The sequence below is a fragment of the Oreochromis niloticus genome, linkage group LG13 (genome assembly GCF_001858045.2).
Source record: "Oreochromis niloticus isolate F11D_XX linkage group LG13, O_niloticus_UMD_NMBU, whole genome shotgun sequence".
Taxonomy (NCBI): Eukaryota; Metazoa; Chordata; class Actinopteri; order Cichliformes; family Cichlidae; genus Oreochromis; species Oreochromis niloticus.
This window is the reverse complement of record NC_031978.2, coordinates 10,355,235-10,382,932: the sequence shown is the minus strand read 5'-3', so window position 1 is coordinate 10,382,932 and position 27,698 is coordinate 10,355,235. Positions and strand designations below refer to the sequence as shown.

The window sequence follows — 27,698 nt, the reverse complement described above, 5'->3', positions numbered from 1 at the left end:
ATTTGGTCTGAAAAAGAAAATATTGATTTTATGCGCTAAACCTCATTTTCTCAGGAGAAAGCCTTATGCTTAAAACACTGCAAAGTGGCTAATTTTACATTTTATGAAGACTTTCTTGCTTATTGCTCAACTGATATGGACTTAAAAGATCTCTGATTTCCATAAATCTCCTGTCTCTTAGTCGAAATTTAGAGTCCAGAAAACCAGAAGAGGTTAAGGTCACAGCTCCCTCTGGATTCCCAATATGCTAAATGGTTATTATGAATTTTTTTGTCCACTGATACCAAAATCATATTGCCTATATCAGATTTAACACTCTCTGGATTGCATACAGGCAGCACAAAGTGAATATAAAAGACAAAGCTTCACTCATTATACACCACATATTATTTTTAAAGCAAGAGTTCAGCAAACATTATGCTACTAAGTTTGACTATTTTCAGTAAAAAGGGGGTTAAAAAGAATATTATTATTTTTCAATCATTATATTTAACCATCATCTTTTCCCAACCTTAGCTAACAGCTTTTCTGTTATGTTCTCCTTGAGTTCACAACCTACATCCCTGAATTTTTTTTATCAGCCATTAACAATAACACAAAGAATTCAAGTGGAATTTTCACTTGCTTGTTTTACTTGCATTTATTATATTAAATCACAGCAGTTCCAATTTGCATCCAATTACTCACATGCAACTGCTTCATGCCCCAGCAGGAAGTACTGCCCTTAAGCTCAAGAACCACCATCTTTACCATACTGCAGAGTCCACACGGAAAGCAAGAATTTTGAAAAAGATTCATAATCTAAGGTTTTACAAATTCATTTTTTTACTGATAATCATCTTCAGTCTTCCACATAATACAAGCATAAAGATACAGAGTGTTTGTAATGACAAATATGTTTTTCACAGAACAGCCATAACAAGCATCACATGGACGTGAAAAATAGCTTTTCTGCCCACATTTGGGGTTGGCTTCATTTCTAAGACAGTATGATTCAGTTTGGCAATAACTGAGAAAAAAAAATAGATACATATACATTGAAATTTAAATAACAGGTCTAGTAAATGTTCATGTATAAATTAAACACACATATTGAATTTTATGCTTAGTGATAGATTAATTTTTAAGGTTTGGATGTGAGCACAACTAAGATGCAAGAAACAATTAATCTGCAGTATCCCTGCAGCATTTTTTCTTGTTTTTCTTCTTTATTCAAGATTTTATTGAAACAATGAAATTCAAGTCAACGTATTTAAAAGACTCAAAAAATGATGTGTTTAAGTGACATTTAAAAGTCTAGAAAAGCAACAGCTATGGAGTCTTTGTTGGTTTGTTTGCTGCAGGGACAGGACACTGTGTGGGGGTAAGGTCTTTCAAAGGCATGGGGGTATACTATAAGCAGAAGAGAATCTGTATAACCCTTAAGAACAAAAGAACAAGGTGACATTTGACAAAAACAAGCCCTGTGGGTGTTTTTGTGGCATCCTTAAAGGGTCCTCTCAGATGATTAAGAGATGAGACATTGAGAGGTCACCACAGGCCTCACTTCCACATGCACGCACTCCATCTCTATGTCTAATAATCGAACTGTTCATGAATGCAGGCATACATGCACAGTGACACGCACATTGCTCCCTAAGCAGTCCTACGATGACCCACAGTCTCTCTGCTGCAGTTTGGCCGCAGGACAGCGAGTGAGTCAGCTTGCTCAGCCAGCCACACAGTCCTGTCTGCTTTGTCTTTCAGGCTGCCTGTTTATCTGCCGACCTTCAGTATTTGACTGTAGGTCTGTCTAGTCTATCTGGCCCGTGTGCATATCTGCTTGTCTATATTTTTTCTATTTTTCATTCCCACACTAAGTATACTTTAAGGGGAAGACACTTTCAGATCAAATAGCCCTCAAATGACCAATGTTTGTACTCTATTTTTTTCTATTTTCCGAAACTATTGTAGGGTCTTTACCTTATGTTATACTCAGAATACTCAGGTGACTACTGTGAATTTGTCCTATATAATTAAAAGGGAACTGAACTGAACTGAAAAGAGGAGAGGAACATTTGATAGATAACTTATTCCATCTATGATTGTGGTCCTTAGAAAACAGAAAACCTTTGGCACAGTTAATGCTACTAGAAGAAACATTTAGAATAAGGTCTTCCTCTGCAGGCGTGATCCCACCTTTTTGAAGAGGGCTTTTAACTTAGATAATTTGCAGTGCCTAATCTTTATCATCTTTTCTTTACTGCTCTCCTCCTTTTCATTATCCCCCTCCAGCCCCAGCCAGGGGCTCCATGCCCCTCCATGGAGCTCTGGGTCAGCCATCGGATCATCTGGTGGATTCCTGGCCATCACAGCTGTCTGGTTGTACTCTGCCAGCCTGGTCATCAGATGTTTTACTACCTCTGGACGAGTTTCTGCCAAATCATATCTCTCGTACGGGTCTGCACTGACATTAAAAAGCCACACTGACTTCCCCAGCTTATTGCGTCTCTTCTCAAGTTTCTTCCAACGTTCTGGACCACCAGGAAGTGCTTGTGGTGGTATCCAGTCCCCATCACCCACATTTCCTGTCAACAACTTCCAGTCACCAGCCCTCAATGCTGCCCTCACGGCTGTGTCCCAAATCCCAAAGCCACTGAGTATCAATGCCTTGTCATATGGTTCCCCAGCTTTCCTAGAAACTGGGTCAATGTTGAAAAGAATTTCAGTGCGAGGACAGGGAAGACCTTCACTGATGCTTCCCCAAACATCATGACCATCAAGGCCATGGTGGGACTGCTGGGCTCCAGCAAGCCCCAGTAAAGTAGGATACCAGTCAGAGACATGAATCAGTGCTCTGCTTACTATACCTTTCTTCTTTAGAAGTGGGCTGTGGACAAAGCCCACAGCCCGAATGCCCCCTTCCCAGTAGGTTCCTTTGCCACCTCTCAGTGGCCAGTTGCTTCCCCCAGAGAGTGGCTGCCCACCGTTATCAGAAGAGTAGATGAGTACAGAGTTTTCATAGAGCCCTTGAGTCTTTAGTTCCTGGACCACTTGTGCAACCCCGCTGTCCAGGCAGCTCAGCATGGCAGCATAATGACGCCTGAGACGATTGCGATGGGAATCATAAAGGTGAAGAAAATGGTCTGGTACCTGCAACGGTGTATGGGCGGCCTGAAGGGAGAGATAGAGGAAGAGTGGTGTATGTGGGTCGTGTCTCTTCAAGATCTGCTTCACTCTGGTTGTACAAATGGAAGATTTAAAAGAATTTAATGACTGTATTTTTGTAGGATCTTTTTTTACATTTACCAGGATACTTACCTGTCTATGTAGAGGAGAGTGGAGTAGTTCCCAGCCATCTCCCAGGCAGGCCTGTCTCCATCATGCAGGTCAAATCCACAAGCCTCTGCCCCGTCACAGCTCTGATAGGAGAAATGATCTCCACTGCCAGTCAATGTGCCCAGGAAACTCTGAAAGCCACGTCCTGTTGGCAAGCAGCTTGGCCTGCAGAAGCCCAGGTGCCACTTACCCACCATGTGTGTGGCGTATCCAGCTTCAGCCAGACGCTCTGGCAGGGTGGGACTATCAGGGGGCAGGCACAGCGGTTGACGTGGGCGGATGATTGAATGCTGAAGTCCAGTGTGAATTTGGTAGCTGGCAAAATTGAGTAGGGAGAGTGTGAGAAAAGATGTTACAGTATATTGCTACATATATTATGAAACAATACTGGGAAGGGTTGTGTAACCAGTATTGCACCTTTGGATACTCATAGACTGCTACACACCATTGTAGTGAAGGTGGGGTATTTTTAAAGTCTTAGTTTATATATGATACTCTCTCTCTCCCTGTCTCCCTCTGTCTCTCTCTATATTTATATATATATATATATATATATATATATGATATCATATACTTCAGCAAAACACCTTAGTTGTAATGTAGTAAGAGCTAAGAGATATAAAGTCAATAAAAAGAATCACATCTCCTTTTATAGCCAACATGATCAATCAAAATTCCAATAAAGTGGATTTCAGAAGGCAAACAATCTCTTTGCTCCTTGATATAAACACAGATGGTACTTCATTACCACAAGACAAAAAGCCTGTTGATGATATGATTGATTACTTCAGCTGCAAACAGAAGCTGTAAATGAATAATTATACTGCCTGAATAATCAACGAGGAAACTCACCGCCCTGTCATGAGTTGACTGCGAGAGGGTGAACAGATAGGTTGGACATAATAATTTTCCAGTTTAACCCCCTCTGCTGCCAGCCGGTCCAATACTGGAGTGTGGATGTCTGAGCCGTGGTAACCAATGTCTCCATAGCCCTGGTCGTCCACCATAATGAAGATAAAGTGAGGTGGCCTGGGCTTTTCAACCTCCTCTGTTTTCACACTTTCCATAAACGTGTCTTCATCCTGACAGGCAAGGCTAAAGAACAAGGTCGCACCAATCATAAGAATAAACGAAGAGCTTCTTCCCCTCATCTCGAGAAATGCCTTGTAACTAATATTTACTCAAAGCTGATTTTTTTCTTCGTATTTCTGCTGAGTCTGCAGTTAATAAATCTCCAGCCAGATCACATTTGCAGAACAGGCAGATCTGTGGTCTCAAAGAGCTTGTCCAAAAGTCTTATCTATCCATTAAGTATGGGCTGCTCTCTTTTTCTGGGGCTTATTCTTGGTTTTGTAAGCTGGAGCTGAACTGGTGCCAGCTTCTGTGGTGGGTGGAGAAAAAAGTGTGTCTCCAAGAGGTGCAAGAAACTGGCAGAGGTGAGAGTTTGAGAGAGAGACAGAGAGGTTTACCTTTTTACAGTGCCTCGCTAGATTCCTAAGTAGCTTCAGCTGTGCTATAAGATTGCTGGGAAGATGTTGGGAAAGGAAACAGAGGCAAATATACTACTCAGACAAAGTAGACAGAGATGGTGTTCTTAGCTTTCAAATCATGATTTTCATACTTACAGCAAAACTACATTAAGGTAATATTAAAGGTACAAACCATAAACCTAACAGATGTTCAGTGGTAACTATGTCAAACAACCAAGAGTTTAAGCAATAGTAAAAAAAAAAGATTTTCGGAAAGATTAAAAAAAATGAGAGTAAGAACTGTACAACAATTTGGTTTACTGTGACGAGGTGGCACTTTTATAAGAGGATAGCTTGGGCTATATCTAGCCATACTGGTGATGAAACAGGAACAGCAGCAAAAAAAAAAGAAAGAAAAAAGAGTGACACTAATTCTGACTTTTTATACAGGGGTTTAACTTATAAGACTGTCAAATGAGGACGTGTACTGGATCAGAAGAATCATTAATAAAGTGAATCCTGCAAGCAGCCTTAGCCAACTCAAGCTGCTCTATGTCACGCACATACAAGATGTCTTTTCACAAGTCTGTGAAAAAAAGTACATGAACTTGTGTTTTGACAGCAGGAACACGGAAGATTTACACAGAATGCAAAACATACGATGCACTTTCTTGACCCGAAATTCAAATTTTGACACTTAAATACTTTTCTTTCCTTCAGGTAGAGCCATGCCGGGAAAACACTTGGTTACCAGTGCTGGACTGTAAAATGACTTCACTATAAAAGCTCTGTGTTTTTTTTCTTTAATAAACAGCAACATCCTTCTGGCTTGTGCTGTACTGAGCTGGCAGCGAGCTAATCTATCAAAAGCAGGTGCAAAGAGTCAAACATCTATTACCTCCGTTTCAGCTGCTTTGGCCTGGCCACAGTTGTTGTGCAGCTGCAAGCCACTTTGTAACCCATCTTTTGGACATAAACCCTGCAAAAAATTCATTATCGGAGAAGAAATGAACATTATTCGTTTCACTACAGTGGGTGACCCTTATTGTTGAACTACTCTGATGTTCCCAAACTTATATTAAAACTTTCCAGCCAATATTTAGATTATTTTCTGTGCTGTTTATCCCTAATTACACTACAAATCCTTTAGCCTCTTTAATTTTTCTTTCATTGATTGGCGCAGCTCATTTAATACCTGTTAACAGTTACTGCCTCTGCTATGGCATCGAAACCTATCCGGCCAACGGAAAGCTTCCGGAATTGTGATGAGAATATTTATCGACCACTGTGCTCACCTCACTGGCATCTGCACCCCACAATGCTGAGAGAAAATCAATGCCTCACATACGAGTCCATTTCCTAACGTATGGAGGCCAACTTATGTAATTTCACAGGCTTTTTACCCACGCTGAAAGTGAAGCATCCACTGGGGAGATTCTTTCCTCATTCTTACCTCAGTATCATCTTTCACTAAGAATGATGAAATGATTAGTGGGAAATGTGAACATGTAAACAAAGGAGTATATATTATAAAGTTAAAGTGTCAAGAGGGGTACAGGAAAGAAGAGGGGGAGAGGGGGGAGGGGGGGGGGGGGAGGAAAAGCAGTGGGCAGAAAAAGCTTCAGCGTCTAAGAGTACAAGATAAACAAAGTGGCATAAAAGGAGCAGTCACTTTGTCTCGTGTGTGTGTACGTCGAGGTCTCTGGGTGTAGCCATCAGTTTGTTTCGGGGAAATGCAGGACGACATGAACTCTGTTCTACCACTAAGAGGAGGGAGACGAGAAGGAGAAGGGGCTGTAAAAATGGAAAGTGACAAATGTCTTCTTGAGGAGTAGATAGTAAGGGATTGTACTCTTTCCTCAGCTGTCTGAGGAGACAAAAAGACATGGTGCTATCAAAAACTGCTGTTATAGATTCTTTTCGACATACTATGTGGGCTGCAGAAGTGCATTTTAAAGACCCACAATGATGAAAGACGAAAATAAAACAAACATTAATCTACAAAAAGGCTCAGTTTATAGGTGGTGCTTTTACTTTTTCAGGACTCACATTGTCAAGAATAATGTCTAAGTGAGGGGAAAAATCCTTTTCTGAATGACAGTACTGGGGAATTCGGTGTGTAGGTAAAACAAGCAAACCATGCAAACCCAGTGTGTGTTTTACCAGTGTGTGTTTGCATGCGGGTGTGTTTTGGAAAAGGCAGTGGTGCAGGGTAGAAGGGAGTAGGAGTTGCTGTGATTTATTCATGACGACGAATAAGTGACTCACTTGAGCTGGAGACACTCTTAAGCTGGATCTAAGGTGAGGAAATGTGTGTATGTGTGTAACTCTGTCTGAATATGACTTTCATTTTGAAGTCATCATCCAACATAGAGAGCCTTCTATATTAAAAGTTACGCACTTGAGACTCTTTATTGTATTTCAAATCCACAATCCAATATATACACTCATTTGTGGTTCAGTAGAATGACGTCAGTGCAAGTGAAGGGCAAATCATGTAAATGAAACTTACAGATGACATATTAAAAAAATGGAACGTTGGCTCTCTAAAATCTGCAGATGCAATCAGAACTACAACTCACAATTTTGCATTTTGATGGGTCTGAATTATGATTTAAAACTCGGTTACTAGCACTGCTGCAGTGCAAAAACAACAACAACTAGAAAGCTATTTTTATCAAGTTATCACAGGATTATGTTTAGTCCACATAACATGAAAATCAGGTGTGGCATCCTGGCACTGGCACTTTCAAAACAGCTGAAATTGATTTAGCTAGCAGCTGACTACAAGCTACCAGTTACGAAGTTTTGCTTTAGTCTGGCAAACAATCTCTGCTTGTTTAGCAGCTGAGCCATATAATTCTCTGTGGTGTTAGTGGAGATCAAACTAGAGCTAAAAGCAAAGACTGCCTTGGCCTCTGGGTCTAATACTAAAGGTAATACTAAGTGATTTAACACAGGGCACAAGTAAAATGTTTTAGGAAAAAAGTCCAGCTGTATTAAAAAAATATTTTCATTTGTTTTGCATCTGAAATCCTATAATTTCAGATGCAAATCAACTGAGTGTCTTTAAACTAGATACTCAGATATGTTCTACATAACTTTGAATGTATTCCAATATGTGTCTTTTTGGATGTGCTACTTAGCTCATTACGTATCACCTCCATTGAGGTAGTTGCAAGTTAAAGACATGTTTATATGAGTCATGTTTCCTAATCTGACCTGTTTTAAGATTTGCAAATTTGAAAAAAAAGAAAGAAATTATTATTTCTGGCAAATTAAAAACTTTTTTATTTACAACACTAACTGAAAAATTTTTGAGGTTAGCTCTCAGTTCCCCAGCCGCTGTCCAGCCATGTCAGTACAGCTCTGTATACTGAGTTGGATATTTATAGTGTTCTGTGCTTGCAAACAATTTATGTAAGTAAATGATACAATGTATTAAAATATATTTCTCTGGGAATAGTATAGACTTGGTATATTATTAGGTGCAAATTTAAGTTTCTGATTTTTATTATATATTTGTAATTCTGAATGCAGCCTTGATTAAATAAACTAGCAAAAGGGATCATAAACAGTTTAGTTTATGATGTCTTTTTCTAGCTTTAAGTTGTCTTTATTCAAGCAGGGTGCACATTCTTGTACATTATGATCCTCTCTAGAGGAAAATAAACAATAAAGCAAGCCATGCTTTAAGATTTGCTGTCTTACAATTGAAGAATCACTACTGTAGGAGTGTGTAGTGTCTTCAACTGAGAAATCCAGATTTAAAGAACCAAGACAGCAATGGCCAAAATACAGAACTTAAAGCTTTGAACCACAAGTCCACAAACAAAATAGAGTTATAACTGGATCTATCTGTCTTTTATATATAGTCTTTTCTTAAATCATGGGTGAGTAATGTTATTGCCAGACACATAACATTAACCAAATGCTAACATATCATATATATGTGCTATGTTCTTTCCTTGAAATTTATGACCACTCTACTTCCTCGACCGGACAATAGAGTGGGTCATATTCTACAACCAAGCAGAGTTTGAAGGTTCAATCCCCAGCTTTAGCTGGTCCTTGGGAAATCACTTCACTTTGAGGCATCTCACAAAGTAACTTACTGACATTAGTGAGTGGGCTGATCATAAAACAAAGTATTAAACAATCTGAAGCCTTCACCAGTTGATAAAATTAGAGGAAGCCAGATGGGCATCAAAGTTATTGCCAATATCCTGATGGCAGCATGGATGTCTGTAATAAACCTCAGCATGAGAAGCAATTTAATATTTCACATGATAAATCAAGAATAAGTGAAAAGTTTGACTATAGCTGCTGGCGCTACAGAAAAAGCAGTTATTAATGTTACGGTTCAAACCCAGGGCACCATGGATATCTGTACCAAATTTATTGGCAATCCAATGCATTTCAGTAAAAGATAACAGTGTCAACCTTATGGTGGTGCTACATGAAAAATTAAATATGACAGTAGGCTCCATCCTTCATTGTACTCAAAATATATATCAGTCTGGACCAAAGTTGAGGGCTAACTTACTGCAATAGCAGCTAATAATTATAACTGAACTTTTGTCTCATAAGCTTTGTGCCATATACAGTTTTAAGGTGTTTTCTATCAAAACTTGTCACTAAAGTGAGACACACATAGCAAAATAAACATAGAATTTGCCATCTAAACCTAAGTGATCAAAACATTGCCTCTTCAGTACACCAGTGGAGCTGGCAGATATGGTCTCTGAGATATCACACAAACACTGTCACTCCCACCAGCCGTGAAGGTGACACTGACAGAAACCCTGGCTCTGCTGCTCCTCAAATACTCAAGGATCATCTTGCAGCCAGCAGAAACTCAATCCACTCCCTATTCTCCTCACCTTACACTGTGATGGATTGACAAGAAGAGGCTGAGGGGTTGAAGGATTACTCAGGCTCATCACATCAAACAAACCACCCACATGGAGGATGCTGGTGGCCTTATGTCAGATTCACAAACTTTGGTTAAACTTTTCTGCGTCCTCCTCCTCGTCCTTTTTAAAGCCTGGACCTTTCCCTCCTATCAGACATTTCCCTCGAGGAGAATGAGTGCTGGCTTTGACTCAACAAAAATGAGCTACACAAGCTGTGTGGTGATACAGTCAGTGGAGAGTGCCACCGTGAGGATTAAAGAAATAATACATACCTGATACAAGAAAATAAATAATTACAAAGCGCCATACTCCTTGAAAATATTGCAAACAAGCATGCAGACTTTCTTTCAACTCAATTCAATTCAATTGTATTTAAACAGCACCAAATCACAACAACAGTCGCCTCAAGCTGCTTAATATTGTAAGGCAAACCCTACAATAATACATACAGAGAAAAAACCAACAATCATATGACCCCATATGAGCAACCAGCAACCGGTTGGGGTGAGAGAAGGAAGACAGGATAAAAGACATGCTGTGGAAGAGAAAGACGTGCTTATCTAAATATAAGGTAGTTGCGGTTTTTGGCTAAGCATTTATTCCTGGAAGCAGCTGCAATTATCAGATTACTCAGAGTTTAAAACAGGTTCGGTCTTGTAAAGTAACTGAAAAACTATCTGCCATTAAGGCCTTAATTCAACATAAATCTACGTGAAAAAGAACAATTCATTAAACTCATTATCCCACAACTTCATTTATCCTATGAAGATGTTCATGGTCAAAATATTCAGGACACTTTAGTTATTCCAGTTAGGTCCAGAACTGTGACTGAGGAAACAGAGTGGCTTGCTCACTAGCCACCATGGTCGGTGGTTTGAGTCTGAGCTCCTATGGTCCAGATGTCGAAGTGTTCTTTTGCAAGAACCAAATCCTAAATTTCCCAGTTCCATCTGTGTGGGATAGACAGATGTGCCAGGTGCACAGAATAAAGTATATGAATGAATGTGACTCATATTGCTTTAAGTCATCAGTAAAACTAACAAAGTGCTATATGAATGTCACTACATTCATCACCTAACCACTTTGGTCCAGACTCAATTTTCTCAGTGCTGGACTGATTACAAAGAGCTGAGGCTTTGCAGGTTGACCAGCATTTTGTAAAAAATAATCATATCACTAGATGATGAATCCTGCTACCAGCAGGTTGGCATTTGTATCGACTTTTCTTTAGAGCTATTGAATGGAACATGCAATGATTGCAGTGGCAGTCATGTTCTCCCTCGACATAAGTGGAATAAAAAAATTTGTCTTTATTAATTAGCATACACTGTAGAGTACTAATATGCTGATCAACGATTGTGATTATGGCAAACATACCAGCAACACATTTGCACTGAGAGTATGTAACATGTAGCTTGTTCACTTTAACCTTTAGTTCAGTATTGGCATAGACTGTCGGCTTTGTTAAACTTTTTACTACATTTTAAACATTTAAAAAAGCACTTTTCCTGGTTATTATGGGAGTAATTAAGGTACCGTACAATTACATAAGTAATATAAGGTTCGCTGAGGACATTAAAGCATCATTAATGGTAAAGACTGTTTATTTATTTAGTGGTTGGTTTAAGATAAAACCACCTGAAATACAGTAAGTTCTTATACAGAAAGGTCCATGTTTGCATAGCAACCAGTGAACTGAAGTATTATTTTCTGACCAATCAGAGCTTAGTTTGAGTGATCTGTTGTATAACATATTTTAGGACAGATGGTCTGCACCGTTATTTTGGGTGACATTGAATGTGTGTGTATGTATTTGTTTGGGTGACTCACTGGTGTGACAGCATAAGGAGGTTAAGAGGGGCCACCTGTGTTATGAAGCAGATGATACAGGAGTCATCTCTCTGAGGACAGTGGGAGTCCTGGGAGAGATGCAGCAGTCTGTCACAGACTGGGGTCAGGAGTTCAGGATTATAGGAAAAAAAGCTAGAGGCACAGAGTAAAAGAGTCAGTAAGTGGCTGCAATTAAAGCAACAAATTATTGTTAAAATAAATCTTTTCAATACAGTTAAAAGATATCCCTATAATAGTGTCACAGATCCAACCTAAAATGACTTTGCAGTTAACATAGACCTCAAAATGATGTAAATTTAACTGACAAAGATATATATACAGTATATAAAACCGGCCTGCTGACCAAAATAACAGAGGACAGACCCAGCCTTCACCACAATGCTTAAATAATCAAATTAATTCAAAGAACAAATTTTATTAGGATATTTGAAGAATGATATAATTATTCCTGCACCACAGGGAATCTCCAGCTTTTTAACTTGAGATTTTAAAAATATGAGACTCTTAAAACTTGAATGATAGGGTAAGGTATGATGGTGAGCACAGTCTGTTCTTTAAAGCTGTTTTGTAGAAATCAATTTCTGAAAGCAGAAGGTTTAAAATGATAATTTAATTTTTAATGCTTGTATTCCCGCCACTATGACACGCTATCCCCTTCATTTTTGTCTCTTTGAGCAGTCTAAATATTCATTACTTAAGAGAGACTAATCTCTTATTTTCCGTATAAAACACATCCAGAATGTTCACTTGTGCTTTGACATTACACAAAGCTCAGTTTACAACATGTTTATTAGAATGGCAATCTCATTTTCACCCCATCTGAGCTGGGGCGAAGGTCTGGCAGTGACTGGTTGGCAGTATCTGCCATCCTGGCACAGATGCCACAGTTAAAGGGCAGAGTCTGCGTCTGCTGCTACTCCACCAATCTGTCTATCAAATTCTTCTTGGCAAGGCAAGTTGGCCAACAGAGAAGTTATTTATTAGAAAAACAAGCTGCAGGGAACAGAGAAAATGTTTGCAGCTCTTTGAAGTGTAATGCTAGAAAAGGTAAACAATAAAAAAAGTGGAAAGAAATGTTGAAAGAAGAGATGGGCACACACAAACTAACAAAGGGAACATGAGCGGGACAAAGACACTGCATCATTTAGAAATTCTCCCATGTCCACAAAAAAGGGGAAAAAAAAAAACATGCTTCCAGGCAGCCAGCTCCTGTCCTGGATAGAATGACTGAGCAGACCTCTTCCTGACTTATGCAGGTTTTCTAACTGAAACCACAACTATTCGCACTGCAGTGTTTTTGTTTAGTTTAGCAGAGACATAGTCCCTCTCAGCAAAGACACACTGTGTTTATTTAACTGTGCAAGTCAGTCATAGAATATCACAAATGTATTTTTGTATTCGAACATTTCTCACTGATCTGTGAGAGTGTCTGGAAATGGTCTGAGTTCTCAGACAGTCAGAGATCCTTCAAGTTTTTCCTGACATTATTACCAGTATTAGTGGGGGGGTTTTTTTATTCATATGGATTGGAGAATTTCTATTTTCCAGAAAGATGGTATTAGAAATGTCTCTGTTACATCTAAAATTATGTAACGATATTGTTTTTTTAACCTCAAAAGAGACAGAAATTACCGTTAAAACTGTGAAATTATGTAAAAACTCAGGGACGCTAAGAGCAAGCCTGCTTTTAACCACTAGGGGGAGCAATTACCACAACTACTCTTTCCAACTGTTGGTTCAGAGGTCCCACTAATACCACACTTTCCCAGTGTTCTAATGCGTCAAATAAAAATAATAAAATACGGTGTATCAGCTTGTTCAGTACCTTCTTTAACTGTGGTATTCTATTAGATCTGACATTGGCTCTAGGAAGACAGTGTGACATTTTTTTCTCAGTGGCTGACCCAGGACTGATCCTGGTTACTATCCTGAGGTCTGGAAACAGCTGCAGAGCAAGGCTGCCAAAGGGAGCAACTATCATTGGTAACCTCCCACCACATTGATAATAGCAGTGTTGGCTTTCTTGCAAGAGGATCAGTCACCCTCCATCAACAGGTTTAAAAGGTCTGTCAGTGCCCCAAAGGACAATACAACATAATTTAAACAAGTTTACATGCACTGAACTTCTTTTAATGCAATCTATTTTAATTAGATGAAGTTTAAGATTAAATCATTAAAATGACATGAAATTAAGAAAAGATACAAGCAATGCAAAAAAAGGGGAGCAAGTTTACTCTGGATCATCCTTAACTTAAAATCAAACCTTTTGTCATTGTTTCATCTTGTGGCTCGTGTTCAGTGTTCAAAAAAACACTATGAAGACATCTGTCGCTTTAGGCCAGTCTTAGAGTATTAATAATTACCAAACATACCACCAATGCTTAAAAAGCATAAAAACTGGATATAAACATTACATAGCCAAATCTGGTAAAAAGCACTTCCCCCCGAGTAGAGTTATGTTTCTACAATCGAATTGATTCAGGATTTTCTGAGTGCCACTCACGGCACTTTGTGACAGCAGCGTTTAGCACAAAGCATCACTGTGCACTAAGGTACAGCTTCTCAGACGTCCGGTCTCTTAGCTTGGTTTGTGTGTGAAATGTCTTTGTTCAGACTATCTGCAGCAGCCAACATATCCAAGAGTTTGGCTGTGTGTATGAATGTGGCATCCAGTTGTGACCGATCGATGTGCATAAAAGTAAACATGCGTTGGGATGCATGTCTGCCTGCAAAGAGAGGCGTTATATTACCTCTAATTTTGTTAACAACAAACTGTTCCAAAAATCTTTTAGCAAAACAACATTTTCATTTTATTTTTTAAGCAATTATGTGATCATGTGATACTTCTGTATGTGTCATTCAGTCAATAATGTGAATTCTTGTGGATAAACTTTGGTCAAATCTCAGTGTAGCAATGCAGATTCTTCATCCAGAGCATTAGTATTTCTTCCAAAGACTCTATGATGACAGCCTTGCATGCTTCCAGAGAATCTGGCAGTATGCATGCACTAATGACTGACAGCACCACAATCTCCACTTACTGTCTACGTGGATAATGTTTCTCAGCAGAAAAAAATGTATCAAAGTAATTAATCATAAGTGGTGTCTTCACTCATGGCAAAGCTGCCACGAGATGGGAGAGTGACTCTGCTAAAGGTTACTACCGACCTCAAATGCCAGATATGAAACACTGGCATTTAGATGTTCTGAATGGTAACTTTGCATTGATCTGAAGAGGAGCAGGCAAGGCATTGAAGGTGGTGGTGCTGTCCTATTTTTGAAATAGGACGGCAACACCAGTGGCACAGGTCTGAGTGACAGGACAAGTGTTGAGCTGGACCCTCCCCTCCCTCATTTGGGGCAGGCATTCCTCTGTGTAAGCAGACACAGACCCCCTCCCATCATATTTCTCTCTCCTTCTCCCTCTCTTTTTCCTTTGGCGATGGTAGTTGGCTCACACGGCGAATGGGTGGGCACACAGAAGTGTGTGTGTGTGCGTGTGTGTGTGTGCTTGCATGTTTGTGTGTTCAGGTGTGAGTGCGAGCTCAGAGGGAAGTCAGCACCCGGACAGTGTACTAGGCGAAGAGCAGGCCAGAGCTGTCCGATGGGGCCCTGACTGGGGCCAAAGCACTGAGGGGGGCCCTCAGATGAATGATTAAAAACCTTAGAAGAAAAGAAAATAACTACAAAAAACAAGAAAAGATAAAAAAGAAGATCCAGAGAGAAGAACAATGGTTGCAGAGGAAGTGATAATTACATTGTCTGGTGGAGCGCCATGGGGGTTTCGTCTCCAGGGAGGCGTGGAACATCAGAAACCACTCCAGGTAGCGAAGGTAAGGCGAGTCACTCAGCACAGAAGCCAGTATTTCACAGTTTGCTAAGACAACAGTGAAAAGAACAAAACAGTGTTAAAGTCAATAGCGTCACCAAGCAGAAGGGAAACAGCAACAGAGTTTTATTGTGTAGAGATTCGTAGAGCTGTGAACAAAGTTTAAAGGAACATTGGCAGTGTTCAATGTTGGTTTGGGGCCTGAATATGAGTCATGATCTTGTTTGAGAACTTTTTTTTATGCAGAGTTGTACTGATGATTGATTGGCTGAACTTTGAACTTCAAGTACAGATAGGTGGGAATGCTAGGCCACCCTGTTGCATATCTTCCTCTGACTGCTTTGCCTGTTAAACTCAGCATTATAGCAAATGATAGTAACCCAGAAATCAAGTAACATTTGCAGAAAATATTTTTTTCTGTTGCTGACCACAGTGTGCCCTACAGCTCTGAACGACATCATAATTTCATTAAAGAAACACTTCAATTAACCTGGCCACACCCGATAATCTTGAAGGATACATTCAGTTGGTTTTTTATTGTAAAGTAAAATTACAAGAGTGAAAAACATACAAGTAAGCAAAATGTAGTGACCTCAGGTTATATCTTGAAATCAGTGTGGTGTATGTTATATTAAAGCCACAATGATATTTATGATGTTAAGAAAAATCTTTATTACATTTTTGAGAATTGCAGACTAGTCAAATATTCATATTTCATGGAGTCCACTGATGGTAAAGGAAATATTTAACCTTAGAATTCTCACATGGAGTCACTCAGCTCATTTTACTCTCCAAAAGCAAATTCTTCATGGGCAACAATTTGGTACCCACACTTGGCAGAAATGAAGCAGTCCAAATTTCAGTCTTGATCTCCATTTAGGATTTCAGAGTGTGGCATGATATGAGATGGGGAACATATACTGGATAAAAGGATTAATTTGGCTCCCAAGTATATAAAAAATAGCACCTCTGATATAAGCTTCTCTTTTTATTTTCTGACTTAATATGTACCTTTGCTTGTATTGAACACATTATATTGCACACACTTTATGAATGTATATTAGCATAATATGAAAAATAGATTCATCCACACATACTTTCCATAATTGTTGACTGAGCAGAAGTACTTTTGAAGGTGGCTATTTATAGCTGAGAAGCATCAGGTCTCTAGGTCAGCCAAGGTGTATGTTTCAGCTCAGTATTTAAAAATTAGCCTCATACACTATTTCTGAACATGCACTAATCGTCTTGCTGCTAATCGTCACTTCCTTGTAGGTTCACATCAAAAAGAATTACTAATTGTTTAACATCTGTTACTCTGGATTGCTGCTGTTCTGACATCACATATGGCATGGTGTTAATTCAAATGAAGCTTTTTTCCCCCCTCTTTTAAAAAATGATCTCCATATTACAAAATACAGGAATCTGCTTGGCACAGTAGGTCAGGGAAATTGTATTATATCCTGTTTTTTCACATTTCCCCAAAATTTCAAATGTTAGTATCTTTGAAAAGGCTGGTACTAATAGCCAGTTCTTCTGTGCAATAAATCTTGCATCCTTATTTGTATAATGCACTGATATATACCTGTACTGTAACTCATTATCTTTCACAGTTGAGTTACTGGCTTAAATTGTCTAAGTAAACTTTTAATATTTCTTCACGAGTGATTCTACATTGTTGAGTTATGAAGAGTAATATGTAGACAAGCTGGCCTCGGGACACCAAGTCACCTTTACGAAGGTGGACAGCTGGTTCTGTCTGATCATCTAAAACAATGTGCTCCTTCACCCCTGAGAGGAGGAAGCTGTAATCTTGTCAGGTCTCACACTATATCATCCCAAACAGGTGGAGCAGTGTGTGGCTGCACTGAAAAGAGGTGGTGTGTCAGTCCTGGGTCTGTGCCGTTGAGACAGCATGCGCATGCTTCTATGTTTATTTATATGACTTTAAGTGTATTTTTGTACTTCCCCATGTGGTGAATGTGTGCACGCATGTAAGGCTATTATAACTGTTATGATTTGTGGCCACAAAGTGACTGCGTGAATGAATAACTGACATCCTCTGCCACAAGTAAGCACGGACCATTTTAAAAGGCTTAGCTAAATGGGGACATGGGATTTAATTACAGAGAAACTAGAATAGCTGGAAAGAAAACTAGTTAAGGTGACCAAAGCAATGCTTCTCCGTCTACTAATTCTAATATTAAAAATTTCTTTCATATATGCCTTCGTAGAGCGTAATCAAGACTGCACTCTTAGCTTAAAAAATAGGAACATCTTCAGGCCTCTGCTTTAGATTTACTATGTGACATGTCGACATAGCTTGCACAGACCTGAGGCAGTTTAGAGTGGGCAAAACGCCACGGTCCTGACAGACCTTGGGCACAAATAGCAAAGCACCAAATGAAGATGGCTTCTGGCTGGCATTTCCTTGTTAAAGTGTGTATGAGAGCTCCACTCGAGCTGTAATATGTGGCATATGTCTGCAGCAAGATCGAGCTGTCAGTGCAAAATCTGGTCTCTGTCTTTGTCAGTCACTATCACAACCCAATCCAAGACAGCAGCATAGCTCTGTTGTTTTTTTCATTTTCTAATCAAAAGTGTTACAAAAGCTGGTATTTCACTGATCATCCTCAGGGAAAATATTATCACAACTCTGTACTATACAACTTGTACAGCCCTTCAAAGTAAGGTGGCAGGGTTGAGACTTGGCATCAAGTTATGTTTCATTTGATAAAATCCTGGAACAATAAAAAGTAAATATGGCATCATTCAGCAGGATATGAACAGCTGCACACTCTAAATATTTAACAGCTATTTTACAGTAAAGGGATTTTGTGTTGGTAGCATGTAATCACTATTAATTTAAAACAGAGAAAGGAAGTTTACTTCCTTTTACTAAGGAAGGTTTACTAAGGAAGTCTATTCTCATCCTTTTCTTATTAAAAACTTCTGCTTGCAAGGCCTTTATACCTGACTTAAGACATAAAATTTTATTGTACATGTACAATGACAATAAAGGGCTATTCTATTGTATTCTGTTCTATTCTATTCTAAATAGTCCTGGATGTCTCTTCTTGTAGGTTATCGGGGACTTGTACCAAATGACTGAAACAATATTTTTTCATACAACGAGTCAAAAACTCAGATTTTCAATGATTTTTAGTATTTCAGCTTTTAACTTGTTTTGCCTATATGCAGGTGCGCAAACGCAGCAAGGCATGCAGGGCTGGGTTGCGGGAGGCTGATGAGCTGATCTCCATCAATGAGCAGCCATGTGCAACACTCTCCCATGCCCAGGCCATGAACCTCATCGACAGTTCCCCTGGGATATTACACATCCGGGTCAAAAGGTCAGAATTACAAAAGAAAGTAAACTCTTCCTAATCTTAAAGCATCAGCAGCTCATTGTAATGGATAAAGAAAAGTGTAAAATGCACTGACTTGATACTTGCTGCCCTGCATTTAAAATTAATTAAAAAACAAGAAAACAGCGTATACTAAATATAAAAAATTAAGCTATGATATCACATTCAAAGGTACTCGTTGACATTAATATTACTTTACCCTTTGCATTTGTTTTCAGGGCACCTGCTGGTTTTCAGTCTGTGGTGCTTGTGACCCGAGCGCCATCTCCCCGAATAGACAAAGAGTACCGTGCTGCTCTGCGAGCTATGTCACCAAATCACCCTCACCATGCACCTGTCCGTGAAGTCCATCGTAGCCGCTCCACCCTAACCAGTGGCTTGACATCGCCACCTGGGAGTGAGGCTTACTATGGCGAAACTGATAGTGATGCAGATGTGGCAGGTTACGAGAGACAACGCAGGCAGAAACGCCGAAGCCCCAGCAACTCCAACACTGGGAAACCCACAGGACGAACCTCTCCTGAGGGTGGGGAGACATCAGAAATGAGTGGCTATGACAGTGCTCCAGATGCACATGTTTACCCCCGTTTATTGGATGGTGGAGAGGGAAATGGAGGAGGAGGTCTGCCAGGGGTGGCTAGAAGGGAAGTGATTTACCAACCTCCTGGTCCAGGAATGTGGTCTTCTCAGACATCAACAGAGACTTCCTCTATCATATCCTCAGCAGATGACCAAGGGCCACGGGATGCAGGGCAAGAGGAGGATAGTGGCTTTTTAGAGCCTGCCAATGTGCCACTGGTATCCCCTGAGAGGGCAAAGGAGGCTCTGATGCTTGGCTCCCGTAACCAGCTTGTGCCCATGGTGGGCCCTGTGAATAAACCCATTGATGATGAGCTTACAACAACCTACATGGAAAAGGCCAAGCAAGCCAGTAAGTACAGCTGGAGAAGGCCACTGGGATCAACTTGTGCCTCACATGCAAAAGTTAAATAAATATCAGTACCTATTATGATTTTGGGGAGTTTATGATTATGATACTATTATGATTTCAGGATTTTAGGTTATCTCCACAAATTAAAAATCAAACAAATACACTCATCTATCACCTTACCTTTTTCTAAACAGTGCCTCAAGAGAGGTCAGTTATTGATTTAACACAGCACTTTAGGGAGCTAACACAGATCAGTTTTTGAACTACAGTATTTATCTATATATGGTACCTGTTTACAATCATCCTAGAGTCACTAGCTGAGTTTTAAGGCTGGTCATTAGCTATTTATATCCATTGATACTCTGGAAACATCACTGATACCAAAATTAATTGTACCAATACTGTTGGAATAGCGTGATATGAAGCTTAATCGAGCTTAATCAAAAAGACTAATGTGTCCATAGTGATTTGTTTAATATGACAATTAGCAAAACTAGCCACACATAAGTGTTCTTTGAGGTTTGTAGCTCAAAGTGGGTGGGTGTCAAATCTGTTAAACAGGGCATAGTCATTATGGTTTATTGTATTTTCCTCCAGTTATGTAAAAACCCCAGCAATCAACCTAGGAGCCTGGAAAACCAGCAGAAACTGCTTTTCGATATCAGGTGGCAAACCGAGGATAATATACTTTGCTGCTCTCATCCCCTTTACTCTTTTCTCACTTTTTCTTTCTTACTATATGTTGAAAGAACAATAATATGTGATTTATTCTCAATATAATGTACTTTGGTTCTTATTAAAATTGCAAATGAATTTTTATGCTTTTCAAAATGCATCAATTAAGAATGATGTGCTTACATTAACCTTGACTTAATAGTTTCACAATCTTTGAAGAAAGGTTAAGAATATGCGATAGTGATGAAAGCACAGAAAATGACTAAGCAGTCTTTCCTAAAACTTGTCATTCTGTCCATCATCCTTAATTGATTCTTGAAATTCCTCCTTGCCATCACTGACATTCTAATGTCCTACTTAAGAGCCATGTCCTAAACAAATCAAAATTCCCCTTCATGTGGCATTTATACCAGGGTAATAGAAATAGGTTGCCTATGATAATCTGTTTAATACCATAACAAGTTAAAGGATATGTTATGTATGCCTTTTGAAGTTCTCCTTCCAGTCACCTATGACATGAAAGTTTCCATTAGCCTGCAAATACTTTGATTAAAGTTAGATGTCAGAGTACATGACCCTAATAATGTGCAAATTTATCCTTCACCTTAGCTAATGTGATAAGCTCAAAGCTTGTGTGGAATTTTCCTGGAAGTGCTACTGTGGCAAGTTAAGAGATGGATGCCTGTTGGACAGGCAGACAGGACAGGTTTAGAAGCTTATGTCAGAGTTCATTCTTTCAAAGGCTAAATCTTTTCCTTTTCTGACCCTAAGATTTACTTTACATTATGCCACTGCATAAAAACTTCTAATAGTTTTGACTTTCATATCCTGCAGAACTGAACCGAGGGGATACACTGCAAGACAAACAAGTAAAGGAAGCCAAAACCAAGTGTAGAACAATCGCCTCTCTTCTGACAGATGCTCCTAATCCTCACTCAAAAGGTGTGTTAATGTTCAAGAAGAGAAGGCAGCGCTCCAAGAAGTACACACTCACTAGCTTTGGTAGTGTTGATGAGGACAGGTGTCAGGACTCACAAGAGGAGGATGGGGTACTTCCTGGCAGTGAATCTGAGTTTGATGAGGAAGGTTTTTCATCACTTCCTGACCCAACTTGGGACAGCGACTATCTGGATATGCTGGAAAAGAGGGCAACAGCAGGCACTGAAGGTCGTGGGGATGGAGCAGAGGACGCTCCGAGTCCAGGTTTGAGTGACACTGTGGGCAAGGGTGCCAAGTTATTTGATCAACAGAGAAAAAGGGTTGCTGAGCATGCCAAGAAGGTAGAAGCAGCAAAACCTCAAGTACCTCCACAATCCCAAGTCCATGAGGAACCTCAGATACCCCAGATGTATCAGTCACAACAAGAAGTACAGCCACAAGTACAAACAAACTTACAACCTCAGCACATAACACTACCTGGACCTATATCCGCACAACCAATGCTATCACAAGCCCTAGGTCCAGTTCCTGTTGCAGCCCGTGGAATGAGTAATGGAGACCTATCCTATTCTGCAGTCAGCACAGCTAGCATGGAGGAGTCATCTCTACCAGTGGCACCCAAACCAGCTACTGCCTCAGTGACCATTCTGACCAGTCCTGGTCAACCAGCCGAAACATCATTGCCAGAACTACCTGTGAGTAATGTTCTCAATAGGACAGCACGTCCTTTTACCCCTGGCTTTATCAGCATTCGGGCTGCAACTGCCCCTGTGACGTTCCGGCCACCTGTCACAAAGACAACCCAGCGTCCTGCCTCAACAGCTGTTGTGCCACCAGCATTTTCCACTACATCTGAACTAGACATTAACAATACAGCAGGAACTTCACAGCTATCCCCTGGTACTTCATCAGTGATCTCGCCACAATCTTCCATACTTCAAAGTTCCTTGGCCTCAAAGCCAGAAACTCCTGTTACCTATCACCCTCCATCCCTCTCTATTTGTGTGCAGTCAACACCACTAATGACTACTGTTCATCAGGCTCCATTTCCAACTGTGACTCCAGCCTCTGTTCCATCAGTACCACCAGCAACACAGGTACCAGTGATTCTAGCCCCTGGTCAACCTACATCCCAAATTCCTGTCTCAGCTGACCAAGTTTTCCCAGTGTCTCCACTTCAAACACCAGTTGCTCAACTACCACTGCAATCTTCAATTGCACCTTTGTCTCAAGTGTCAGTGGTCTCCCAGCCTGAAACTGTAGCTCCAACCCCAGTTCCTGGTCCAACAGGTCGCACAGGAATCTTGCTTGAGGCTCGAAGGCGTAGTGGGAAACCCAAACCAATGTTCAATGTGCCAGATGTTAAAAAGAAATCCCCCAATCCTGAACTGTTGTCTATGGTGCAGAATCTGGATGACAGATCCAGCCGACACAACTATGGCCAACCACCCAACGAGAATATCTTTGATGATTCTGAGGAAATAAGAAGCGATGAGGCTAGCATAGGAAAGGTGCCTCCTCCAGTGGCACCTAAGCCACGAGTTGTTCACGAAGCTCCACAGATTCTCCAAGCAGGAGGTAAGGGGGCCCAACTGTTTGCGAAAAGGCAGAGCCGTATGGGTATGTATGTAGTGGACACTCCACCCGAGACTAGTTACCAGAAGGAAGGGGCAATGCACAGTGCAGCACAACCCCTTGGTTCCTCCCTCAATCCTTCACTTCCTTCTCAATGGAAATACTCCCCAAATGTCCGTGCACCGCCCCCAATTGGGTACAACCCACTTTTGGCCCCATCTATCCCTACTGGCCCTCAGAGAGAAACAAACAAGGCAGACAACAGGGGTAGAGGAAGCTCTCCAAGAGAGGGCATCAAAGCACTGGATTTCATGAGAAGGCAACCCTATCAGCTCAATTCTGCCATGTTTAACTATGGGGGCAGCGCTGCTAATCTAGCAGCTATGCCTTCTTACCAGGCCCAGCAGCGTGACTACATACCACCAATGGTAGGAAGCTCCTTGACCTCACCAAGGCAGATCCCTTTCAAAACAGCCCGTGTCTATGAGGTCAAACGATTCTCCACACCTACACCTATGTCTGGTCCATCTCTCGCTCCCAAAGTCCTCGCACCACGCTCAGCCACTTCACTTGGAGAACGTTTGACTCACTCTGGCATGACCTCCCCACCTCCTGAAACCTTCACTCCAACTCCAGTCTCTGCCTTGACAACAGCACCAGACAGTATACCAACCCCAGCCTCACCTCTGTCCCAACCAACTGGACCACCCAACCTTCCAAAATTTTCTGCCACTCCCATTCCAAACCCAGTGCCCCCTGCAGTCCCAACACCTTATGCTCCAGTGTCATATACCACTGGGCTCCAGTCAGCCAAACAGTTCCAGAGTGCTCCTGAGCTAAGCATCCTTGCCTCTCTGCCTCCACTCAAGTCCAACCCAGTACAGGCACCCAAACCACGTTTTGTAGCCACCAAGGGAGGTGTTCAGCCCCGTGTCTGGAGGCCAGGGGCAATCTAAGGGCAATGAAGCAGTCAGTACCGTGCTTGGACATCTTCATATTCATGAAAAGGCTAATTAATTAAGGACAGAAATATATCTGACAATTTTGTTAATTGGTTGATAGAAAAAACATGGAGTTAAAGATATTTTATGCTTTGGGAAACTCTTGGGCAAAGATCAGGACTCAGCTGCAAAAATTAGCTGAAGTAACATAAAATGGCAATTGAGTATGAAATTGAAATATAAAAAACAAGTGAGTTCAGTTAAATGAGAACAATAGATCTTTTTTTGCTCAAAGTGCTGCTTATCACATTTATTTTGCTGCTAACAGATTAAATGAGTCACACTAGTGTTAAACTATATTGCCATACACTGTATAGCCCACCATATGCCTGTCCTGGGGGAGGTTTGTGTAAGGCTTCTGGAGATCTCTTCTACTAATTTAGCGGAAAACCCGTCTAATCAGAGCCTGTACTGAATTATTCTTTGAAACTTGAAATGTCTGAAAAGTGAACAATGAATGAATGAATGCCATTATGAGCAAAGCTCAAACCACTAAAATTATATGTTGTGTGATGTAGACTGGAGTAGGTGGATCTAATAACATGTAATTCACAGTACTGGCCCTATTCAGTCATGTAAACTCTTTTTTTCTGGGTGTTTAAATGGTGCATGGCTGTTTTTTAAACACCTCAGCTCACTAGGATCTATAAGTGAAGACAAGGTTTGCTCTTGCAATGAGTCAGATACCTCTACTCACTATAACTAGAGAGAAATGCTATCTTTTTAGCCCAGGTCACATACAACAAGTGCCTGGGCTGTCACTGAATGAACACTTGTTACTGGATATCACTGCTTCCATTTACCACCTAGACACACCAGAGTCTCCTTAGAATCAGTGTGAACTTTGCAACTATATGTAAATTCGTAACTTTTATTAAACAAATAACACAGATGAAGAAATGTGTATTTTGTTTTGTAAAGTTGTAATTTATTCAGAGGGAATGCAAGGGGAAGTAGATAGACAGAGAAGCACTGGCCCTTCTGAAGGGGTTAATGGAAAGAGAGTGGCTGTGGAACGAGGACATATTTAGGAATAATGGGGTCACAGTTCTGGTGTTGCCATTTCACTGAAGTGGTCACAATCAAAGTAAGACTTCTGTCTCTTAGTTTGATACCGCACAGCCTCTAGAAATTAAATTAGAATGACCAGGAAAGTTTGAGCCATGAAGTTTGTTGGACAGAAGCACAGAGGTTTAGCTGTTGTGTTCTAAATAACAATGGGTGCTGTTAAAACGTAAGGAGAAATATGTTTGACAAATATGTGCTTCCAATGACTGGATATGTTAAAGGAACAAGTAAGAAACACAGAAAGACTGTTGTGTTATATTTGTGGTACTCTTGGTAGAATTTTTTTTTTTGGATTTTTTACCCTTTTTAAAATACAGTTTCTCTTCAAGCTTGTTCTTGTTTTCATTATGTTATGATTACAGAAAACTAGATCTTAGATATAGATATGCTGAGGTGTACAGTGTGAGTTTCTGAAAGTACATGAATTAAATAATGAGTGTGAAAAATGTTTGTTATTATTGCTGAGAAGAAGTTTATACTGACAGATGACAAGATATTTTTAGAGGAATAAAATTAGACTTAAAGGCTCTCCAGCTGTCTGACATGTCTGATTTTATACTGCCCTCTGTTGGTTAGTCTTTTAATGTATGACAAAAAGCATGCAAAAATGTTACTTGTAACTGAGCAATGAAATAAATGTAACTGTATATTAGTTTAAACATTAAAAAAGGATTAAAAGATAAAAAATAATTGCCAGTGCAGAGAATTTTTTTTTTTTTACTTCAGACTAATTCTATGAATTACATAAGTTTGTAGCTCAATAATAAAAATAGTAACTCAGATAATATAATAGAATATGAATTATATTTCTACATAAGGAACCTATTGGGTCATTCTATGAAAAATCAGTGAGTGTGTTTAACTTGAGTAGAATCAGCTGATTTTTGTTTGTACAACAACTTTATCACATTTAATAAAGCCATGAAAAATTCTACCTTCTGAATATTTTGTGAGTTCTTAAAGTATGGATAAAGATCAAAATTCTAACATTGGAGCTAGCCACATTAAATTTTCAGGGCTGGAAAATACATTTAAGCATTGTTAAAAATTGTAGGTAGATCAAATGTGCAACCACTCCAAATGTCACAATTTAAAGCCAAAGTGTAATTTCTTTCTTCTTTTTTTTCTATAAACAGCTCTGCACATCTATATTATGGGATATATCCTAGAGTAACAAAACTCCATCAATTTAATGTGACAGACTAACAGACATAAGCATTGAAACCTTGGATGTTTCATCCTATATTTCACAGGAGGAAACTTCAAAAACTACAGTATGGGCTAAACTTTTAAGTATCATATCATCATATTGGAGAAATAGCTGGTCAGTACAATTTATAACATACAAAATGCCCTTCTTTGTATTTTCTAATGGTTTTTTCTCATTTTAAACACAAATGTTGAAGCGGTTGTTTGAGATTGAGTTAGCTTCTTTTTGACATATTTCATAGAGCTAAATTGTGAAGATTTAGTGATTTATTAGTTCTGCAGTTCCGATAGGCTGAGTCATCTTCTTGACAAATCTTTGTCTTACTTTCTTACTTTTCAGTAAAGACTGTAGGAGTGAGCTAAATCTGGACATTATATATATAAAATGGGCAGGGGTGGTTTGGTGTTTAAAAAAAACTATTACTATTTTCATTTTTTTTCTGTTAGTAAGATTAAAAATTAATACTCAAAAAGTGCATTATCATTGGAAACTTGTTGTTTAATGCCATATATTCATTTCCCAACCCACAGAATGTGTGATTCTATATCTGGAACTCAAAATGTATATTCATGTATATGTTTTGACTTTAATGTAATGTAATAATGTAATACGGTTGTACTGTGTGTCAGTGTATTTTTCTTTTCTTTTTTTTTCTTTTTTTTTGCCTAAATGAACACTTGCCACTAAGTGGCACTGTGGGGCTGCAGTGTACACTGACAGTGCATTAAAAATGGCCAAGCCCCATACTCACATGGGAGGCTATATATAGAGCTGCTAATATCCAAACATAATACTCTTTATTTATAAAGAAAATGAATTGTTGCCAGGTCCCTACTGTAATTAAGAGTTGCTTCTTAATTTACCTACTTAAAAAAAGACACATTAAAAAAGGGGCCTACGGAAAGTTTCTATTTCAAGATGTGCAGAAAACATCCCGTGGAGTGTTTTCCATGGGATGTACTAGTAATAGAACATCTGCAGCATATCTTAGTGCTTTCCCTTTAATACTTCGTTGAATTGTCATTTGAATTGATCAGAGCAGGGACATGGATATTTCTACATTTCATATGAAACAATGAAATGTATACCGAGGTATGTATAAAAATAAAACACACATTTTAAACAGTGTGACCATTGTTATTTAAATATAAGACCTCAGTTGGTCCGAAGAAAGACTGAAAACATGTCACTTGTTACAAGCACTTCTCTGCAGTGATCATTTTGATAAAAATAGATAATTTTCTTTAGATTTTGGATGCCAGAGATGAGCCAAAAATTTATGAGAAATCAAGACTTTATGAAGAAGAGCCTGAACAAGCCTTTTTGATATAAAGCTGACCTGGGTAATATTTAAGGAAGTTAACCCTAAGAGATAAAGGAAACTAACAATATTGGGCATTTGTATTGATGTCAAAAACCCAATGTCTGATGGCTTTCCTACATTTCAGAATCGTGCATTATAAAATATCTTAGAATATATAAAGTAAAATAAGATACATCTTACTTGGAATTGAAGTTTAACTTAAGAACAATGTTGCACATAGCATA

General features: G+C 39.5%; 2 protein-coding genes across 5 annotated transcripts; one reads left to right on the top strand and one right to left on the bottom strand.

The window, feature by feature from the left end:
• Positions 1-625: 625 nt before the first annotated feature.
• On the bottom strand, positions 626-15,431 carry si:dkey-174i8.1 (arylsulfatase I). Of its 4 annotated transcripts, XM_005474386.4 has the most exons (6): positions 15,312-15,417; positions 5,686-5,766; positions 4,788-4,842; positions 4,171-4,413; positions 3,301-3,633; positions 626-3,217 (listed from the first exon to the last, which is right to left on the bottom strand). In XM_005474386.4, exons 4-6 carry the CDS (start codon positions 4,383-4,385, stop codon positions 2,143-2,145), a joined length of 1,623 nt encoding a protein of 540 aa, XP_005474443.1. In that variant the 5' UTR covers positions 4,386-4,413; positions 4,788-4,842; positions 5,686-5,766; positions 15,312-15,417; the 3' UTR covers positions 626-2,142. The 4 variants fall into 4 exon arrangements, with proteins under 4 accessions (XP_005474443.1, XP_005474444.1, XP_005474442.1 ...); XM_005474387.4 differs by lacking the exons at positions 4,171-4,413; positions 4,788-4,842; positions 5,686-5,766 and adding an exon at positions 11,534-11,686 and having other exon boundaries at positions 15,312-15,431; XM_005474385.4 differs by lacking the exons at positions 4,788-4,842; positions 5,686-5,766 and having other exon boundaries at positions 15,312-15,431.
• On the top strand, positions 14,379-25,874 carry synpo2la (synaptopodin 2-like a). Its single transcript, XM_005474382.4, has 4 exons — positions 14,379-15,387; positions 18,585-18,736; positions 18,970-19,682; positions 21,192-25,874. The coding sequence occupies exons 1-4, from the start codon at positions 15,286-15,288 to the stop codon at positions 23,825-23,827; spliced, it is 3,603 nt and encodes a 1,200-aa protein (XP_005474439.1). The 5' UTR covers positions 14,379-15,285; the 3' UTR covers positions 23,828-25,874.
• The last annotated feature ends 1,824 nt before the right edge of the window (positions 25,875-27,698 follow it).

What these genes read in the sequence shown, in the direction of transcription:
- si:dkey-174i8.1 (XM_005474385.4), bottom strand. Translation starts at nt 15,331, where the DNA reads ATGGCGCTCCACCAGACAAT. An exon ending in ATGGCGCTCCACCAGACAAT is followed by an intron (nt 4,414 to 15,311) that starts GTAATTATCACT and finishes CTTGTTCTTTAG; the next exon opens with CCTTGCCTGTCAGGATGAAG. An exon ending in ACTCTCCTCTACATAGACAG is followed by an intron (nt 3,218 to 3,300) that starts GTAAGTATCCTG and finishes TTGTACAACCAG; the next exon opens with AGTGAAGCAGATCTTGAAGA.
- synpo2la (XM_005474382.4), top strand. Translation starts at nt 15,286, where the DNA reads ATGGTTGCAGAGGAAGTGATAATTACATTGTCTGGTGGAGCGCCATGG. An exon ending in AACCACTCCAGGTAGCGAAG is followed by an intron (nt 15,388 to 18,584) that starts GTAAGGCGAGTC and finishes GCCTATATGCAG; the next exon opens with GTGCGCAAACGCAGCAAGGC. An exon ending in GGAAAAGGCCAAGCAAGCCA is followed by an intron (nt 19,683 to 21,191) that starts GTAAGTACAGCT and finishes CATATCCTGCAG; the next exon opens with AACTGAACCGAGGGGATACA.